The sequence below is a fragment of the Microtus pennsylvanicus genome, chromosome 10 (genome assembly GCF_037038515.1).
Source record: "Microtus pennsylvanicus isolate mMicPen1 chromosome 10, mMicPen1.hap1, whole genome shotgun sequence".
Lineage (NCBI taxonomy): Eukaryota > Metazoa > Chordata > Mammalia > Rodentia > Cricetidae > Microtus > Microtus pennsylvanicus.
In genome coordinates this window covers 57,240,268-57,262,680 of record NC_134588.1, presented here as the reverse complement: position 1 = coordinate 57,262,680, position 22,413 = coordinate 57,240,268, and the positions used below count along the sequence as shown (strand labels likewise).

The 22,413-nt window shown below is 40.2% G+C and overlaps 1 protein-coding gene across 5 annotated transcripts in view; it reads right to left on the bottom strand.

Annotated features, from left to right (window-relative positions):
* Nme7 (NME/NM23 family member 7) overlaps positions 1 to 22,413 on the bottom strand; it is a 140,438-nt gene that overhangs the window by 80,620 nt on the left and 37,405 nt on the right. For all 5 annotated transcript variants that reach the window (XM_075988463.1, XM_075988462.1, XM_075988464.1 and 2 more), the window contains 4 exons: positions 21,351 to 21,461; positions 18,531 to 18,581; positions 16,947 to 17,154; positions 13,927 to 14,032 (listed from right to left, as the gene is read on the bottom strand). In XM_075988463.1, the coding sequence (XP_075844578.1) occupies positions 13,927 to 14,032; positions 16,947 to 17,154; positions 18,531 to 18,581; positions 21,351 to 21,461 (476 nt within the window). The remainder of the gene's footprint in view (positions 1 to 13,926; positions 14,033 to 16,946; positions 17,155 to 18,530; positions 18,582 to 21,350; positions 21,462 to 22,413) is intronic.

The following is a 22,413-nucleotide window of genomic DNA, read 5'->3' as shown; positions in this document are numbered from 1 at the left end:
TAAAAAAACACTGATGACAACTTATGCTGGAGAGTTTTAAGCTTAATAACTTCATATGTATAAATGCTAGACCCAATGTTATTTTAAACTTTTGTTCAAATTTCCCTTATACATATTGTGCTTATACGTGGGCTATTGTGGAACTCTTTGATGTGACCGCAATTACATTAAAATTTTTATGAAATATTTTATATTTAATTTTGCACATTTTTAGCATTAGTGAGTGTGTGATGTGCTTGTGTACGTGTTTGGTGCGCGTGCGTGTGGAAGCCCGGAGGCCAGTGATTAGTGTTGGTATCTTCCTCTTTACTCTCCACCTTCTATTTTTATTGTATTTTTAAATTATTTTCTTTTATGTATGAGTATTTTGACTGCATTTACATCTGTGTATCATGTGCATGCCTTGTGTTTGTGGAGGGCAGAAGAGGTCACTGGATCCCTTGGAACTGAAGCTACAGACAGCTGTGAGCCACCATGTAGATGCTGGGAATTGAACCCAGGTCCTCTGTAAGAACAAGTGCTCCTAACCACCTCTGTAGCCCCTCAGCCTTACTTTTTGAGACAGGGTCTCTCACTGAATCTGGAGCTTCCCAACTGGCCAAAGCTAGCCCACAAACTTGGGAAATTCACCTGTCTCTGTCTGTCCCTGACCCCAACACTAGGGCACTCTCTGCCATACTGAGTTTTTTCTAACGTTGGTGCTGGGATGCCAGCTCAGGTCCTCACTAGAGCACACATAAGCACTCTAACTACTGAGCCATATGCCCAGGCCACTCACTTTCCTTTTTCAGTAAATATTTGTAAAGGAAATGTAAATTCCCTTTTTCACTTTTTATTGTATTTTAAGATTCAAGAGTCACCGTGAAGACAATGACATGTGTGCTTGACCAGTTAGCTGTTCAACTGTTAGGTTCTCAGCTAACAGAAACTTCCAGAAGAGGACTGATGCCAACTGTCAGACAGATCTCCAAGGACAGAGTACCGTTTCCCTTGCGTCTGCTTCACACACCAGTCTATTTGAGTGTTAATCATATATTAGGGGATAACGTCACCAGCCACTGTAGAGCTGATGAGGACTGAGGTGCACATGACACGGACTGCAGGAAACTGTATCTCAAAGACTCCGTAGCAGACAGCAGGGGCTCCCGTTCCGTGTTCATCTGAGGACTGCCTGGCACTGCTTCCCCGCCTCTTCTCCAGCCTCTCTGCACAAGTGCCCGCGTAGCAGCACAGTGACTGAGGGACACAGCCATTTCTTCCTCCCACACCCCGCTCTGTTCTGCAGTCTGCTTCCTTCTTTCTTCTGAGCACAAGCTGAGCCAGTCCCTATGGAGGTAGGATCCAGGAATTTGGGGCCCAGGACATTAATTTATTAAGAAATGTTGAAAAAAAAGATATGAAAGCATGATCTGATATTAGAAGACTTTAAGAGATGATGCATGTTCCATGGAAGACTAAAAATACCCATATCTGGCAATATAGTTATAACTGGTTCTTATGAGGAAGACACAGAAACATGTAAAGAACAGATGGTACCTTACTGATAAATCCCTGAAAGCCCAGGCCTCCAAATGACGTGTGAAATGCTGGGAGGAGTTAATGTCTAGGAGCACACCTAAGAGAACACGGTCACTGGGAGGAGCTGATGTCTAGGAGCACACCTAAGGGAACACAGTCACTGGGAGGAGCTGATGTCTAGGAGCACACCTAAGGGAACACGGTCACTGGGAGGAGTTAGTGTCTAGGAGCACACCTAAGGGAACACGGTCACTGGGAGGAGTTAGTGTCTAGGAGCACACCTAAGGGAACACGGTCACTGGGAGGAGTTGATGACTAGGAGCACTCCTAAGGGAACACGGTCACTGGGAGGAGTTAATGTCTCACCTAAGGGAACACGGTCACTGGGAGGAGTTAATGTCTCACCTAAGGGAACACGGTCACTGGGAGGAGCTGATGTCTAGGAGCACTCCTAAGGGAACACGGTCACTGGGAGGAGCTGATGTCTAGGAGCACTCCTAAGGGAACATGGTCACTGGGAGGAGTTAATGTCTCACCTAAGGGAACACGGTCACTGGGAGGAGCTAATGTCTAGGAGCACTCCTAAGGGAACACGGTCACTGGGAGGAGCTGATGTCTAGGAGCACTCCTAGGGGAACACGGTCACTGGGAATGATTCGGAGTATGCTGAAATGGTTCTTCGCTATCCCACACGTTCACATATCTTTCTTCCTCTAGAAAACCCATAGTCCAAAGCCCTTACTTGGGGGCTGGAGAGATGGCTCAGCAGTAAAGAGCACTGGCTGCTCTTCCAGAGGACCTGGGTGCTCACACCCATCTGTAACTCCAGGGCTTCTGACACCCTCACATAGACACACACGCAGACAAGACACCAGCGCACACAAACACCACCACCACGTTTACATTTCCATGCTGACGGAGGACATACAGGTGGCCTCTGTGTGTGAGCAAGGGTGAAGCACTCCTGTTACTTCAGAGCCTTCTTCATGGTCCTTGAGGCAGAGCGGCCTGTTCATTGTAAGCAAGGCTGGCACGTCCCTTAGGAATGGTCTCAGGGACTTTAACTTGAGTGAATTGGACCTAACTCGGTCATATGACTCCAGCATACTTGAAATCAGTTCTGGTACAGATTTATGCCACATCGCCTTTCATTACCTAATCATTCTTTAGAGTATTCCGAACTCAAGTGAGATGAATTTTAAGCAGAATCTTAGTTAAGCATCAGACTCAATCAGATTTACATTTTAGATCAAATAAAACTATTGAGTAAGATGGTGGACTAAATACTGACCGTGTGAAGAAAAGTCACAGAAATAAAAAAGGACTATTCCAAAGAAAGGGAGAGAGAGACTCAGAAAGCCACAAAAGGGTGACAGGACCCCTGAAAGGTACAGAAAAGCAGAGCGGTGAGGGACGAAATGAGTAAGGCGACACCATTAACACGGTGTCCTGTGTGGGAAGGGAGGCAGAAGCCTCAGCCCAGGTTCAGTCCAGGGAAAGGCCATGCAAGAGCCTGGGGGGTGAGACACAACCCCCCCCCACACACAATGCAGCCCAGTTCCCAGCTGGCTGGCTGGAGCCAGCTGTTTAAATGACTGTGGGCACATGGCAGAGGAATTATCCGTTGATGGCACACAAAATTATGAGCAACAACTAATCATTTTTCTAAAAACTGAGTTTGAGGGTGGTTTGTTGTAAGGAAATACATAGTTAAAACATTACTGATACGGATTTGTAAATAGATAAATAAACAACCTAAAACTTCCATCAATAGCTAACATTTTATCACAGTACAGGCTGGGCTAAGGACGTCCCTAATTTTAAATTATGTAGGAAGTAGATTCTATCACCTACTAAGCAGATGGGAAGGCGGGCTTAAAAGAAATCAGGGAACAATCCTAAGATCACACAGCAAGTGGCAAAGCCACAGAAGGTAACGGTCACTTCAGACATTAGACACTACAGTCACCTTTGCCAAGGCAGGATGTCCACAAAGGTCCTTCTCATGGCTTTCTAGATTCTTAAGTTTCTTCTAGTTCAGACAAGCACAGACCTTCTATGTGTGCGATGCACCACCAGGCTCTGAAGAGACTCTTCTAAGATTCCTGGTGTTTGAGACATCACAGTTGCTAGGCGCTCTGAGTGCTGCCTAGCAACAGATTCCACTTTATTCTAGTCAGTTGTCAGAGTACCTTCTGACTTCAAACGGTAACAGACACAGTGACTGTTCATTGCTTTGTCTTTCATAGAGAAAGGACAACCATGAAGACACATAATTAAGTATGGAACGAATCTACTCCATTCTTCTGCTGGGATGCAGTACCAATCAAACAACCAACCAATCAGCTAAAACTACCTACACCCCCTCTAAAAGTCTCAAAAGGGAGACAGCAGGCAAAAACAAGAACATAAACTAAGAACTTCTTGATTCCGGGAGTTCAAGGCACCAAAGTATATTACCAGAACTTTACACTTAGAATATATGTATTTTATGTTATCAATAATAATAATCAATAAAGTTGATTTAAAAATAAAAATTAGAAACATAAAATTTAACTCACAACAATGGGAGATTTCAGCAGCTGTTTAAAGCATTCTAGTTCCTTTATATTTCAGAACAAATCTGGAGTGAATAAGTTTAAGTTTCATTAATAAAATTTAGAGTTAAGTATACATGCTAAAATTTGGCAAAACAAATGAAAGTATGTAAACAAAGGGGAAAGCTCCATGGAGGACAGGAGTTAATACTTCAGCTCTTTCCATCACAGGGTATATGTTACAGCTTCTTCATTCTACTATGCAACCTAACAGCAGCCATAGACTGCAGAAATGGATAGCTATGACTCGTCGCAAACAAAACTGTATCCACAAAACCAGGCAGTCAGCCCAGTACGATTAAGGTGCTATTTACTGCTTTCCCTAAAACGTTATGTGTCCATGTGTGTATCTGTGTGGGGGATGTGCATGAGTGCAGGAACCTGCAGAGCCTGGAGGTATCAGATCCTCCTGGCCGGAGCTACCCAACATGGATGCTTGTTGTGGGATATTATTTTAATGAGGCAAAAATGTGTGACCTTTGCTAATGCTGCAGAATATTTCTTTAACTGTGTAACGGTTTTTTGTGTTACTTTTGTCTAGGGGCTGCCTTTGTCTAACAACATAAAGATGTGTGTTTAATTACGGAAAGATGTGCGGCATTTGCGTCACCCTGCCTGCCTAAGGCACCTGATTGGTCTAATATAGAGCTGAATGGTCAATAGCTAAACAGAGAAAGGACAGGCGGAGCTGGCATGTAGAGACAATACATTAGAAGAGAAATCTAGGCTAGGGAGATAAAAGGAAAAAAAAAGAACAAGAGAAGGAAGAGAGGACGAAGGGCATGCCCTGGGCAAGAAGCCAGTCAGACCCCAGCCAGACGTAGAGAAGCAGCAAAGGAAAGATATACAGAAGTAAGGACGGTAATAAGCCCCAAGGCAAAAGGTAGATAAAGAGAAACAGGCTAATTTCAGTTAAAAGAGCCAGCTAGAAACACATCTAATGTTGGCCGAGCTTTTAAAACTAATAATAAGTCTCTGTGTTGTGATTTGGGAGCTGGTTTTTGGCCCAAAAGAAAACGCCTGGTAGAGATGCCGAATTCTGCAGGAGCAGTACAGTTTCCTAATGCTGAACCATTTCTTCAGGCCCTATTTATTGTTTTCTAATTCCTGATCTATGGCTTTAAAACAAGTGAACAAAGGGAAAGAGGCCAATAAAAAGACTGTCTATCTGGCAGAAAGAAATCAGAAAAACCAAAGTGTAAAATAAACTTTAAGCAAATGAATTCAAACTGATTATGAATTGCAATAAATATTAATAGACTAAATTTAAACCCTACAAGACTACTGGATTGGATTGAAAACTAACTTTTAGAAAGAAAAATCAGTTATATTGAATATATAGGAAATAAGACATGACACCCTGTAAGTTAAAAAACAAAGACCATGGAAATAAAGTGACATCCTTTAATTAGCAAACAGATAACAATAGTCCACATGCTGATGATTCAAGCACCCAAAAAAACAAACAGTTGAAAAGAAAAAAACAATATGGGTACAGGAAAGTACTTTCTGAATAGTAAGGGCAACCACTGACAAATGGAACCTGGTGAAACTAAAACAAACTTCTGTGTAGCTAAGAGAACCATCACCCAAGTGAGCTGAGAAGAGAGCCCACAGAACGGGCGAGAACCTTCGCCAGCTATACATCAGATAGACTAAGATCCAGAACACACAGGAGCCCCAAAACAAAGGATCAAGGAAACAAACGACAATTAGAAAACAGTCTACAGAGCTGAACAGAGAGTTCCCAAAAGAGGAAATAAGAAGAGCTAAGAAATAGCTTTTAAAATATTCAACACCCTTATCAACTGGGGAAATGCAAATGAAAATTATTTTAACTTTTCCTAGATAGAAGAGCTAAGGTTAAGAGAACAATCTACAACAAATGTTGGCAAGGATGTCAGGGGTTGCAAACCAGTGTAGCCACTGTGGAAACCAGTGTGGAGAATTCTCAAAAAGCCAAATGGAGATCTATATCCTATATGTCCCAACTCTCACTCCTTGGCATAAGCCTAGCACTTGATACCTTGCTCCACAGATGTCGGTTCGGCCATGCTCATCATCATTATAGTCACAGTAGCTAGGAAATGGGAACAACATAGATGTCCTTCAGCTGATGAACGATTAATGAAAATGTGCTGCATATATACTATGGAATACTATTAAGCTATAATGAGAAATGAAATCATGAGATTTGGAGGTCAAAATATGGAACTGAAAAAAAAATGGAACCAGAAAATACTGAGTGGGGTAACCCAGACCCAGAAAGACAAATGCCGTTATGTTCTCTTATCTGTGAATCCTAGCGCTGAATCTTTAGATGTGATTATACAACCTGGAGTAACGGCAGAAACCAGGAAAGTGAAAAGTGACCACTGGGGTAGAAAGGGAGAAGGAGTTCTAGAGAGGGAACAGGTGGGCAGGCGCTATGAAGGGAGAAATTGGAAAGGGAGGAGCTGCAGCTGTGGACGGGGAAGGGAGGTTAGGAGGGAGGGAGGGAGGGAGGGAGGGAGGGAGGGAGGGAGGGAGAGAGGGAGGGAGGGAGGGAGGGAGGGAGCCCTTCCTAAAATATACTAAACTTATATTTCAACCTGTTCCCGGTGCCTGCATCATTGGTTTCACGTCACTTTTCCCACTTTCCCCCAAAGGACACCCACGGGGACCCTGTTACAAAGGATGTTTGAAAAATATCATAGGGAGGGGCTGGAGAGATGGCTCAATGGTTAAGAGCTTTGCCCACTCTTCTAAAGGTCCTAAGTTCAATTCCCAGCAACCACGTGTTCACAACCATCTGTAATGAGATCTGGTGCCCTCTTCTGGCCTGCATGGATACATGACCACTGAATACATAATAAATAAATAAATCTTTAAAAAAACCTTAAGAAATAATAAAATTAAATTTAAAAAGATAAAATATCATAGGAAAACATTGTTTTATGAACTTGTTGCTACCAGTCCTGTTTCAGCCAGGCATCACCAGGGTCAATTCTAGCACCAAAGTTAAAAGTTGTCAGTGTTCTAATAAATGCTCTGCAGCCGATTAAACAAGGAAAACTCAACAGCGTTTTCCTACCTTTATTTTAAAAATACCAAAATTGCTTTGAAATAGTCTCGTTAAAACTGAATTAATTTTACAACCCAAACAAAATGAAAACACAGACCACAGGGTTCTTTATTACGAATTTTGACACAGTTCCACAGAATCATGGAATATAGAGACTTCTTCACATTGAAGACAAAGTTTCAAACATTTTGATGTCTAGGGGAAATTACTAAAGAAGCAAAACTTCAGAACCAACTGTGTTATGATCAATGTAACAAAACTATATAATGAACGAGTCTGTTATAAGGAGGGAAAATTTCTAACAAATTAAACTGTTTGGCCTTTCCATGTGAAAAAGAGGAATTCGCCGTTTAGTTCCTATCTCCCGCCTAGCACCAACCATAAGAGTCAACCAGAAAGCGGGGCTTATGCTGTACAAATGATCAGAAGTCCATGGTTAATAGGTCATAGGCCCTAAAGCAAAACCTACTACTCTTGTTTTCCAAATGGACATGTTGTCAACCTGACTTCTGAATATTTATATTTAGCCGGGCGTTGGTCGCGCACGCCTTTAATCCCAGCACTCGGGAGGCAGAGGCAGGCGGATCTCTGTGAGTTCTAGGCCAGCCTGGTCTACAAGAGCTAGTGCCAGGACAGGCTCCAAAGCTACAGAGAAACCCTGTCTTGAAAAACTAAAATAAAAAAAATGAATATTTATGTTTATACCCATAGATTTGTGCTGCGCTCAACCTTGGCCAAAGAAGCTTCTTCGGTGGGTAGCAGCTTAAACAGACTCCTGCCTGGTCAGAGTGTTGAGAATAAGTGACTTGAGCTTTCTGCCTTAGTTGGGACATCTATAGCAGTCTGTCCATCCACACTCGCAGTCGAGGCTAGCGGGGCATCACGACAGAGAGAGGGCGCAGCGAGAACTAAGAGCTGGAGGACGGGGAGGAGCGCTGTGTAATGCTGTCTTCTGGGAACACCATGGACATTGCACTCATGACCTCACTGCAGTTATGGTTACTCACATAAGATCAGGCCAATAAGATCAATATCCAGTAGGCATCACTAAGTGGGTTCAATGGATTACGGGGATGGAGTGAAGGCTAGAGAAAGGAATTGATGAAGAAGGGATGGATGGAGGGAGGGAGGGAGGAAGGAGGGAGAAAACATGCAAGTGGGAAAGGGATGGGTTGGGAGATGTCTAGGGGAAATGGAAGCCAGGGGTTGGGGGTGGGTATACTCAAGATACATGGTATAAATGATACAAATTGTTAAGGAAGAAATAAAAGAAAGTAGCTGCTGAATTTGTTTATTTTAAGCAACAATCTCACTTTAGGAACTTAATTTAGACACAGGCTTTAACTGAGGCAAATAATTGAAGTCCTTTTGCCTTAAACAAGGACAAGAGTCTTCCTTTTGCTGCAGATGCTGGGTTTTGGTGGTGTTTTAAACGGCTCTGGCCCTCGGGAGCCATGCAACTGTGCTCGGTAGTTAAGCTAAGGGTACTAGCAGCAGTACTGGGAGGACAAGAAGAGCGATGACAATAGCAACGGCGTTTGAAACGCACAGCATTTAACAAGCGCTGAGTACTGTCCTCAGCGCCTTCCATACTGTCTGGTCATGAAGAAGGGATAGCATTGTTATCATCTTATAAATAGGCAAACAGGATAAAAAAAAGGCAAAATAATTGATCTAGTATCCATGGGTAATAATCAACATAACATATTAAGGGACATAATCAGATTTCAGAATAAAATTGTCTGCCTATATCTCTACCTAACTTTTAGAGAACTGACTGAAATGATTTAAGCCTGTATAAATATAAACATTAGATATGTAATAAAAAATTTCATTTTGATACTACCTTTCAATCAGATTATTTTATATTTCAGTTAAATATATCTATTACTAAGTTATAGCTAGTATTTATTGTACTTTCCTTGTATTTTTTCTATACTTCATTTTTTTTTGTTGTTGTTGTTTTATTTTGTTTTTCAAGACAGGATTTCTCTGTAACTTTGGAGCCTATCCTGGATCTTGCTCTATAGACCAGGCTGGCTTTGAACTCACAGAAATCTGCCTGTCTCTGCCTCCTGAGCACTGGAATTAAAGGCGTGCACCACCACCGCCTGGCTTATGACTTCATTTTATGGGCAGAACTAAATTAATTATATATAAATAATATTGAGACTCTATAAACAAACATGTTGCATAATTTTGAAATTAAAAATTTAAAAATGAAATGAAACACTCATTTACTTTCTTCTAAATTCTGAGTTCCAAACTGAAAACATATTTCAATCTATATATAAAAAAAGACAGTAAAATCTCAAATACACTTTTTCCCTACCATGTATTTAAAAAAACAAAAACAAAACAAAACTGAAGTTTCTCTTTTTTCCTAGCTCTCTTAGAAGTGAGAAGAGAAATTACTGCAACCTTGTCGATTAAGTGTGGGACGAGGAATAAGACTGCCTACAAACACATGACTACCATTTATGCCCAGAAATTCCTACCCTGAAAGATAAGGACGTAAGTAGTTAAAGGATCTCATTGTGCACACCAGGAACTCCCCCAGCTCATTTACCCCAACAAAAGATGACGCACACGGTCACTGTTCCACAGTTTCCTTCCAACTGGGCAAACAACTTACTTATCAGCAACTGTAAACTTGAAGGACTCAGCTATGATTCCAACTTCAGTGCGCTATTCCAACCCTCAAGTGTAGCCTGAGTTCCCTGCAGAGGCAGGAGAACCCACGGTAGGCAGTGTCCGACGGCCTCTCCACAGGCCTGGGCCGTTAAGAGGGCATCAAGGCTGTGCTCTTCCCATAGGTTAGTGAGCAGGAAACCTAATGCAGGTTTCTTGTATCAGGTACCCAGGGGAGTCAGAAGAAAGCCGGGATTCAACACATTCCACTTCAGTCCCTCTAACCAGAAGCTCCCCTTTAAATCTCTTTTCTCTGCCTCACGTAGCCCATGGGCAAAAATCAAACATGCCAGCATTAGGAATTGTTACAGAAAGAGATAAATATGAAAAAGTCACAAGGCTACAAAAATCTGATATAAGACTTCAAATTTCAAATTTCATTATTATCAGTGATTTGGGTTAATCCCAAATTTCAAAACAATCACAAAATATCACTGTAATCCATGTTTAGAAACATGGGGAAAAGTTGATAAAAACCTTAAAATGTCAAAGTTCATGCTGGCATCTGAGAAGATTTTGTAAAAACTTCCTTTGCTTAACTAATTTTATATCTAACGGTTTCAATCTTGACAAGAAGATGGGAATGTGGCACAGTAGTAAGGCCCATGTCTGGTTCATGCAAAGCCCTGGGTTTCACTGCTAGCACCGAAAAAAAAAAAGACAGATAATAAAACAGACAATAAAACAGCTCTACCAAAATTATATAAGTAAAAAATTATATAGGTGTATAATAAAATTGAGCATTTTGACATCAACTTACGTATTTTTATTAGATCTCACATATATTTACCTATGTGATTTATGCTATACAGCTAATATTGTCCAGAAGCTAGTATTTATTCTAATCCTTGCTTTATGGTACTTTATCATCACATTTTTTTTTCTTTATAAAAAATTTAAACAGGACATGAGGATTTAGCTCAAGAGAGTGCTTGCCTAGCAAGAACAAGGTTTGGTTCTCAGAATAAATCAGATAGATACCTAACTGAGTAAAGCATATGAAGATAGATTCTGAAGTTGAGCAATTTAAGTAAGAATTAGGTGTTACGTTTGTACATATATATACAAATGTAAAAATCGAAGAAAAATTTTACATAGCATTTATAAATTCATGCCTGCCACTCCAAGGCAGAAAAACCATGTATGTACATCATACATATACATACAAACAGCCTTGGGGATGTATATGTGTTATATCAGCTATATGTGTGTATGTACATGCACATTTGCATATATATTCTAGGCAGGAAACGTAAGTGCAGCATTAACCAGCAATTTCTAGGGAGCACATGAATATAGTAATAAATTTGATATGCGACTTTAGACTATACTTCATTAGTACCACAGAGAACATCTAATTGCCATCATTTCCTGTAAAAATCTACCAACCATGTGACGTTTGTTTTTGCTGATGTTGAGAACATGAAAATGAGAAAACACAAGGTATTCATGGCAGCAGGTGCCTGTTAGGCCAGCACTCTCAGTAGACAGGAGGATCAGAAATTCAAGGTCATTCTCAGCTACACAGTAAGCTTCACACCAGTCTGGCTGAAATGGGACTGTCTCAAACAAACAAACACAACCAGAACAGAATAGTTTGGATCCTGGGATTTCTACTCTACATTAAAGAAAACAATGTCAATCTCTCGGGACTCCAGCAAGCTTACTTGGAAAAGAATGAAGACTCTATCTACAAGGCGTCCTTGCTCTGCTCATGCAATGAGATGATTCTAAGGTCTTGGCCAGTCTGCTATCTGGCAGAGCGCTAACTAACATATGTCTTCATTACCCATCATGTGTGGAAATGCACGATTAACTGTGGCACAGTGGGAACTAACACACGTGTTTACTATCCATCCTGAGTGGGAATGCCCCACAATTATGTTCCTAAAGACCAGTATGATAATACAGCACTTTCTAAATAATTAAAGATGCATTAATTATGTATAAGATGTTTAAGGTTCATATCCTTTCAACCAATAATAGGACTTCTAAAAATGAAGCCAGAGGAAATGATTAGAAAAACCATCAAATATTTATGTAGAGAGATATTCTATAAAATCTTTATTTTTTTTATTGAAAATGGATTTTTGTTCTCATACAGAATATCCTGATTACAGTTTCACCTCCCTTGGCTCCTTCCAGTTCCTCCCCACCACTCCTCCTATCAGGATCCACTCCCTTTCTGTCTCTTATTAGAAAAGAACAGGCTTCTAAGAGATAACAACAACAACAAAACCCCCCAAAAATAATAAGATAAAACAAAAACCATCACATCAAAGATGGACAAGGCAAACTAAAACAAGGAAAAGAACACAAGAGAAGATGCAAGTTATTCTTAATAAAAAAAAAACGAGAAACAATCCAAGTATACAAACATCATACATAGGATTATTATGAAATATTCAATCAGTAATTAAAATATTCATGATGCCTCAAAGAAAGATCTAAAATGCTTACAAAAAGTAAATTAGAGCAACAGAATATAGACACATCTCAGCTAATTATGCTCATATGTATGTATCATATATGCACACACAAATGCAGAAAAAACCACATCAAAATGTTAACAAAGAAAATTCGGGTATTAGGAAGCAGTTATTGTGTTTTGCAAGAAGATCTTGCTATATGCAGTCCAGGCTGGTCTCAAACTCACCATGTAGCTCAGTATGACTTACAAACATGGTTGGCCTGTCTTAGACTTCGGAGTGCTAGGATTTCAAGTGTGGACCACCATATCTGTTCAGGTAATATGTATATTTTCAAGTTTCTCTACTGGACGTATGCTTAGAATACAAAAACTATACTCAATTCTGCATATGACTCAGTATATTCTAGTCTCCAAGGAATAGCCTTTTTTGTTTGTTTGTTTTTTGTTTTTTCGAGACAGGGTTTCTCTGTAGCTTTGGAGCCTGTCCTGGAACTAGCTCTTGTAGACCAGGCTGGCCTCGAACTCCCAGAGATCTGCCTGCCTCTGCCTCCCGAGTGCTGGGATTAAGGGCGTGCGCCACCACTGCCCGGCCAAGGAATAGCTTTTAAATTAAATTTCATTCCCAAAACAACATGTAGTAACTGACAGAGATAGATGTACACAATAGACTCAAAGACATGAGGAAACAGAAGCAAGAAGTAAACTTGAACTCTCAGTGTATACAGGCACATACACTTACGTGTGTGTGTCTGTATACATACACAGAGACATACAAATATGGGGATTAATGTCTGTCAAAGAACTGTTTCAGATATAGAGAACTGGAGGGAATATCTTCAACCTTCTCAGGAAAGATGTGCTCTGGGGGTAATAGTCACTGTTTAATTTTTTATTTTATGTGTTTGAGTGCTTTGTCTGCATGTAGGTATGTGCAACACATGCATGCTTGGTGCCTTCAAGGTCAGAAGAGGGCATCAGATCTCCTGGGACAGGAGCTGTGGATGACTATGAGCCACCACGCGGGTGCTGGGAACTAAACCCAGGTCCTCTGCAAGAACAGCAGATCTGCTCTGGAGTGCTAATTAAGAGAACTGAGTGGCCAGGTGGTGGCGCACACCTTTAATCCCACTCGGGAGGCAGAGGCAGGCGGATCTCTGGGAGTTCGAGGCCAGCCTGGTCTACAAGAGCTAGTTTCCAGGACAGGCTCCAAAGCTACAGAGAATCCCTGCCTTGAAGAGAGATAGAGATGAGAGAGAGAGAGAGAGAGAGAGAGAGAGAGAGAGAGAGAGAGAGACAGAGAGAGAGAGAGAACTGAATGAAACCCAGTTCTGTGGTTGGAAAGACAGAAGGGAAAGTTAGAAGGCAGGGAAGCAAAATCTGAACATAGCATGAATGAGCATGGCCATGACCAATAGCTAAAGGAACAACTACTAAGAATGCACAGATACCAAAATAAAGACAGGAATTTAGACAGATTTCTCCTTAACTGTTGCCTTGACTAATGTGCCTTCAAAAAAAAGACTGAAATATTAAAGTATACTTGAATTTCATCATGTAAAACACAGCAAGAAAACAAACATTAACAAAATATTCTATTAATGAAATATTTACAACAGGGCACGAACCTTCACTGATGGCATGGGGCTTAACAATGCAGCATGTACAGTTGGTAAATTTAGCAGTGTTTGCTGGTCCACAGCCTCCACTTGAAGGAAAAAATAATTCCATTTCCTACAGTACAGAAAGATGAGAAAAGGGATTTTGACATGGATAATCTTTTATCTGAAACTTACAGAATATTTCTGGAGGTTTCTTTTCAAGTTTCATGATATATATTTTATTTTTTAAATTTTCTAAATGTGAATTTGAAAAACGGAGTAACTTAGCTCCATTTCAGCACTTAACAGACAGAGCAACATGCAAATAGTAAAAAAGCAATGAGAAGATGCCATTGTGTGGCCTCTATCATAAGTGACAAGGTTTCAATAAATTCTGAGAGTTGAAAAAAAACAGTATGAAGTTCTTACTTTCCCCAAAGTATAGTTCATAAATACAGATTAATATTAAGTTTAAAAATAAAATATATAGGGGCTGGAGAGATAGCTCAGTGGTTAAGAGCACTGACTGCTCTTCCAGAGGTCCTGAGTTCAATTCCCAGCAACCACATGGTGGCTCACAAACACCTCTAATGAGATCTGATGCCCTCTTCTGGCCTTCAGGCATACATGGAGGCAGAATGTTATATACATAATAAATAAATAAATCTTTAAAAAATAAAAATAAAATATATAAAATAAAGTTAAAACAAGCACATCTTCACAGAAACAGAAAAATTGTTAAGGGGGTCTGAGAATTACAGTTAATAACAATAATTCACAACAGTTCTATTACAAATCAAAGTGAGCACTATAATATGACCTGATTCACACAGTGGCTATTTGCTTTAATCACGGCTCATTAAACTAGAAATCAGTAATCTGAACGAACCACAAAGATGTTCACATTTGTCAAGTCTTTAATTACTTAAATGGTGTCCCTAAGCTTTTAGCACTTTTCTTTCCGTGATATTCTCCATAAAAACCTCTGTTCACACTCCAAAACATCTGCCAGTGAACAAAGAAATGGCGAAATGCAATCACCTCTAGCGAGCTTTTCCTGATGCTCCCAATCAACACCACGCATCTGTCACAGCCGTCACTTGTCATCAATCAGATTATAAATTTGAAAAAAAGAACCAACTTGCAGAGCTCTGTAGCTCCCCAAACACCAAAACCAAAACCTGCCACAGAGTGAGTATTTTCTTTTCACTGAAGCCTACCATTCAGGAGGCAGAGGCAGGGGGTCCGCTGCCAGCACAAGCCGCCTCACCTATGGAGTAAGTTCCAGGTCAACTGCGGCTACAGGGCGAGACCATGACTCAAAATTACAATAAGATAAATCAAAACTACACTAGCGGACTTTCATAGGTTATTGGTATACACTAATTATATAGAACCATAGGCTTCATGGGATATTTTCATAGAAGTCAAACACGCTGTGATCCTAGCCAGCCCCACTTGACCCCCTCCCCCTTACTCGTTCCTCTGTCCTCCCATCCTCTTCTCTCATGGTCTCCCTTCTATTTTGATGTGTAAATACTTTTTTAAAACGTTAGCAAAGGGAGGAGGAGAATCTACCCAAACACTGTATATCTCAGTGATCCTGTTGGCAGACTATTTAAAAGAATAATAATAATTATTGTTGTTGTTGACCTGCTTTTGTCATTAAAAATGAATTTTTATAATTTTATATAGTTGTATAATGCTATTTTTCTAGCTTTTTTTATTCAAAACATTGAGATTCACTCCCTGTAATCCTTCATTCATCTCTCATCTCTCTTTCTCTCTCTCATTCTCTCTCTCTCTCTCTCCTCTCTCTCTCTCCTCTCTCTCTCATCTCTCTCTCTCTCATCTCTCTCTCATCTCTCTCTCTCTCTCATCTCTCATCTCTCTCTCTCATCTCTCTCTCTCTCATCTCTCTCTCATCTCTCTCTCTCATCTCTCATCTCTCTCTCTCATCTCTCTCTCTCCTCTCTCTCTCCTCTCTCTCTCATCTCTCTCTCCTCTCTCTCTCTCTCTCATCTCTCTCTCTCATCTCTCTCTCATCTCTCTCCTCTCCTCTCCTCTCCTCTTCTCTTCTCTCTCTCTCTCTCTCTCTCTCTCTCTCTCTCTCTCTCTCTCTCTCTCTCTCTCCCCGACAATAATATGCCATTGATGGCCGCAGCATGGCTTGTTCATTGTTCATCTGATGGACATTTGAGCTATCTCTAGTCTGTGCTATTACAAATAAGCTGTTAGAAACACTCAAACCCAATCTTCTAACAAGATGCTCACAGGATAATTTTTATTTTGTTGTTGTTAACAAAAATTTTTGCTTTGAAATTTTTATTACGTCTGTCTGTCTGTCTTCCTTCCTTCCTACCTACCTACCTACCTACCTACCTACCTACCTACCTACCTACCTACCTACCTATGTGTCCATGCAGTGTGTATGTGCATGGCCAGAGGCCAGAGAACACAGAGAATAAATTACTCCTTCTACCATAGAGGTGTAGTTAACAAACGCGGGACATCGGGTGTTGATTCAAATGCCTTTACCCAGTAAGCCGTCTTGTCGGCCCAAGGCCCAGAGTTCTTGCATCTTTACACAAGCTGTAATTCCACGTGTTTCTAGTATTTCTCCTAGACCCCCACTTAGCTAACAGTGCTTGTCTGAACAACAAACAGACTACGCAAAGGAAGCCTTCTTTTGGAATACCACAGATCTGTACACTAGTATTCTTAATTGAATTCAGTCACAAACATGAGAGTCAGCAACTTAAACCTTTACAGAAAGAAGTGTGGGAATAAGGGTCAGATCTGGAGAAAACTGCGCTCAACTGTGACCTACACAACTGATTTAAAAGGGGGCGTGTCTCTGAGCCACGTGATCCTCTGAGCCACGTGATCTTCTGAACCACATGAACCACTCGATCCTGTAGCTGTTCACCACTACTACACCAGCTGTTCCAATCCTCCCAAAGTCCTCAGCGGGAGAAATATTTTATTCGGACATAAAACAATTTCCGAAACAAAACAGAAGAAAAATATCTCTCAAAACGACTTACTCTGGCAGCAGATGCAAAAGAATCGGGGCCATGAGCCGCGTTTCTGATGCCATCTGTCCCAAAGAGGGCTCTGATGCTTCCAGGGGCATCTGTGCGAGCTAGCCCAGAGTTTGCCGGTCCAAGCAATCTTTTCCACTCGCATATCGCATCATCTCTTAAAATCTCCATGGCAATAACCGGACCACTTGTAATAAACTGGATCAGTTCGCTAGGAAACAGGGGAAACCTGAATTACTTCTCTGCTCTGTCAATCTAGACATCAGCCATAACAATGACATCAGTAATTTCAGGGACCAGAGTTTCTGGGCACGGTGAAGCGTACGTGGGCAGTGCCAAACCCTCAAGAATGGAGTGCACTACCGTTAGCAGGGGAAAAGAGAGGCCTGCTGAATTCTGATGATTCCATCAACTTAAACTGCACAGTGTTGACCTAAGCGTTCCCAGTACTCTAAGCAGGACAAAGGTGATTCCCTTTTTATTTTCATATGGTTTATCCTGGCAGTCGGGTAGAACTGTACAATGACAAAGTAATGAGCATTACTTTTTGTAACATTTTCAACACAGAGAGTGACAACTCTAAATCCGTGTGAGAAAGAAAAAGACTGTCAGCAGGTCTTCAAACACTAGCCCTGTATCAGCAGAAAACTACTCTGGGTTATGATATACTAAATGATCGACCACACACACGGGGCTTTGTTGAAAGTTTATGCCTTAGTCCCAGTTCCCTGGGAAGGAAAGCTGATACTTCATTTCATTTTTCCATCTCTTCATGTGCACACGGCAGCAATGGTAAAGTTAACTTGAAAAGAGTGACATCCCAGTTCCTCACTTTCTTAAGCAGAGGCAAAAGAGAGGAGGAGGACAGGGTGCCAGGCCCTGTTACCTTATGACTGTTTTACACTACCTTCTCTCTCCTTTCCACTTAGAAGAGCATTTCCAGGAGATAGCATGTAGAAGGAGAAGGATCTACACCCACTATGATAAGAGTGAATATTGTGATACTGCATTGTATGTAAAAGATACCAAAATTGGGGGGGAGGAGGTAGGTGGAGAGAATGGGAGGAGAGAAGGGAGTGGGAACTGGGATTGGTATGTAAAATGAAAAAAGAAAGTTTGCTTTCTTTATAAAAAAAAAATAAAGGGGCTGGAGAGATGGCTCAGTGGTCAAGAGTACTGATTGCTTTTCCAAAGATCCTGAGTTCAATTCCCAGCAACCGCATGGTGGCTCAGAACCACCTGTAATGAGATCTGGTGCCCTCTTCTGGCCTGCAGGCATACACACGCAGACAGAATACTGAGAATACTGTATACATAATAAACAAACAAATAAATAAAAGAAAAAATTATAAAATGATACCAAAATATACCAAATAAAGATCTTAAAAGCACAATAAAATTCCCAGCATAAAATATGATTACAAACACATTTTCAATTCAATGAAATATAAAAGGATGTTTCTTAAAACTTAAATAAGTGATCCATTTGTTTCTGATTAAGGGTCAAGTATTTAGTGGTGGATATAAGAAGTCTTTCTAATAGAAGTTAATGGGAAAACAATTTTAGTTCTGAAGCTAAGCACTTACTTATAAAAAGGCCTTGAGTGGTGGTCTACATGAAAGTCTGTGGCTTCTTTCCTATAAAATAAGCAAAATAACAATAGTTAAGGTTACTGGAAATAGTTATTTTAGCTTATGTTAATAAAATATAGATTAAAACACACACGCATTTGATCTGCAAACAAATTAACTATGTTTTTTCACCAAATTTTTATTTCGCCAAATTGCATATTCCAAGTATGAGTCCTTCCTATGCTGAGATATAAAATTAGATAAGATGATATGTTTACTTTTTTATTGATGTTACACTTTATCCATCTTCCACTTCATCAGCATCTCACTGCATTCTCAATACAGTGCTAAATATCTGAGCAATAAGAACGTTTGCTATTTAAAGTCCAAACAAATTACATTAAAAAAATGAAGAGAAATCTTCTAATTCAAAACTTAGAATTAATTTCAAGTTTTAGAATTTTGGCTACAGCTTATTTTATTTTTTGTCATCTAGATGGCGCGTCTCCGGAGGATTCTAGGCTTCACACAAAGAGATAGGCTGCGCAACAACGAAGTAAACTACAGGATACAGCAATGGCGCTTGAGATACTTCGGCCATGTTATGAGAAGGGATGGTGGCAGACACCCGAAGATAGCACTGCTTGGAGGGGTGCACGGGATAAGATGAAGAGGAAGATCTAAGAAACGCTTAATAGACAGCACAAAGGAAGACTGTGGAGCCTTGGGTATGACGACAACACAAGTGTCTAGGACTGCCCAGGGTAGGAACAACTGGAGAACCACCATAAATGGGTAAGCATTGCCGGGGCATAAATAAAATGAAAAGGAACGAATGAACTGGGGATAAACCAAGAATCTCACTCATGTACAGAGTGCTCTACGGCTGAGCACCATCTCAAGCCCCTTCAGGTTCTAATTTACTAGTTTTTGCTTAGTCATTTGTAAGAACTCTTCAAGGAAAAGCTCTTTACGTTTGTATTTTTTAAAACCGCTTGACAAATTATATATATTAAAATCTGCATTTCCATTAAAATTTATTATAATCTGATCCAGTAAGCTTAAAGGTGTAAAAAGCTTTCTTTCCCCTACCAAAATCAGGTGTCTTTCTTACAATTGTGCAGCTTTCTTGCTGGATTTAAAAAGAATTTATACTAGGTAACAAATATATATAAACATCAACCAATTTTTTGGCAATCTTTGCTTATTTTAAATGTACAGGATTTAGCTGTATATCTGTTTACCATAGGAATACAGTATCCTTAGAGCTCCAGAAGAGGGTGTCAGAGCCCCTGGGACTGGAGTTACAGATGGTTGTGAGCCACTACATGGGTACTGGGAATTGAACCTGGGTCCTCTGGAAGAGCAGCCAATGCTCTTCACTAACAAGCCATCTCTACAGTCCCTCAGCTATTTTTAAAATTGCAAATAAATTACAAGTATTTGGTAGCAAAAAAAACCAAACAAACCCCACAATCTTTAAACTTGAGAATTAATTTTGTATTCAATGCTTTTAAGATCTTTTATCATCCACAGCTAGGGAGGTTATAGAGCACTGTGGGAAATCCACTGCTGTTGTTTAACTAAATTGACATGGTGTCAAAGTGTCTTCTGTGCAATTATATTTACACCCATGGACAAATGCTGCTCTCACAAGCCTTGCTCAGACAAGCCTATTTCCAGTGAACAGTGATGAATGCGAAGATCCCACGATGCTTGGGTACCAAGAGACGAGACAGCTGACTGCTCAGCCCTAGGTAAGATATTTATACCATACACTCTAAGGCTCAGGGAAACTCACAGAAGGAAGAGTGGAAAGAATGTAAGAAATGGGAGATAGGAAGATGGGCTGCAAAACGTTGTCTATTGGGCATGACCCAGTCACTGCAAACATGTACTCAGAGCTGCTGTCGTTGCCTACACTGGACCTGTCAATATTAGCATGAGTCATTTGTTACTAAGTATTGCCTACTCTGCTCTACTTTTACTCGACGGAAGCTTCAGCTACTGTTTACACCAGCATCCCCTCAAGTGATAAAGCTGTACCACAGAGTAAGGGCTGTAACATCACTAGGTGACCAAACATTCTCACCTCCATCGGAATCTTATGAGACCACCGTCACACACAGTCCATCACTGACCAAAACGTTGCTATACACTACATCACATCATTTATTTCTGTCTGCCTTGAACTGGGTTGGGGGGGGGGCAGGACACTGGTGCTGAAGAGAAGGGGTCGCATTTTTCTGTTCTTTGCCCAGCATTGTGAATACTTTGTCACCATTCCCAAGATAAACACAACTTTATCCTGGAGTCACAATTATTTTGTAATAGAAAAAGCTTATTAGGATAAGTCTTATTTTCATCAAATACTTCAAAAAATATCTACATTAGGTTAAGTAATATTGTTTTTAGAGAGGTAAACAGCCATATTGGCATACACACTAAGATGAATTAAATGTAAATAAACACTTCTAGAAATCGTTAGATGAACGCATCCTCTATTATCTTCATAAAGTACATTATTCTTACATAGAAGAGATTATGTGAAGAACTGATATTATGAAAGCAAACAGAGCTACGGAAGTCAACACGGTTAAATGAGGGCTGTGTAGATCTGACAACTTCTAGTGGCTTAGAGTTAGGTCGTTTTGTAATTAGCTGATTATCTATCTATTATCTTGCTTCCTTCGTCGTGATAGTCTATATTTGCCATCCAGGAAAAGGCTTTTGTTTCATCCTGTGGACTCTTTGTTTTGTGCTTTTGCTTAGATAAAGAATGAAGGGCAATAAAAAGGACATTACATAACTGAAAACGTGCATCACATTGGTTACCTCGAAAGCGTCATCATTCGGAGTTTGGTTATAGTAAATCCACTTTTGTTTATCATATCAATTATTTCTCCAGCTTTTGATACTGCATCTGGTTTGATCAGGGCTAATGTTCTGTAAGAAACAAAAGGATAAATCTGAAAATAAAAACAGTCCTATAGTTTTTAATTTATGATTCCAAGCAGTCATTTTCTTAACAACCACATCAGACCATTACCAATTAAAAATATAGGGAAGTGTATTAAAGACATCACTTAAAAATTATATAAAGTAAGATCACTATTTTCCCAAAGAAATGAAAATAAGCTAAATCTCATTTTTAAAAAGCAAGAGGCAGGATGTAGTGGCACACCCCTTTAATTCCAGCACCCAGGAGACAAAGGAGGTACATCTCCATTCTGACTTTGAAGGTAGACTGGTCTACAGAGAGTGCTAGGCCAGGCAACAATACATAGCGAGACTCTATTTATTAAAAATAAGAGGAAGTGGTAGAAGAAGAGAAGAAAATGGGCAGGAAGGGACACTAAACTTGCTATTTTTATTTAAACATTTTTATTACATTTACTTATTTTCATGGGTATGAGCATGAGCGTTCCATAGCCTGGACATGGAGGCCAGAGGGCCATTGTGCGAGTCAGCTCTCTTCTGCCAAGTGGGTGCCAGGGATGCAATTCAGTCCTAGGGCTTGATGGCAAATGCCTTAACCGTGAACTATCTCATCAGCCCTAACATGTGTATGGCTTTTTTTAAAAAAAAATACTCAAATTAGAAAATGTAGGTATTAAAAATGTCTATGTACTATAAGATAGTTTTATATAGAAAACTAATCCCCCAAGAAATAACATTAAATATACTAGAAATTTAGTGTTCTCAAACCACTTAAACTTATGCATGCTATGCTTCCAGTTCAGCACTGACACAAAAGTAACTATAAATTCTTCTACTGGGTCTCTATTCATGGCAAGGTTAAAACACAAACACCCAAATGCCCTCTGACCCAACAATACATGTGAATATCAAGTGCCATGCTAGCCTTTAAATATGAATCATGTCTTTTCTTCTTCCA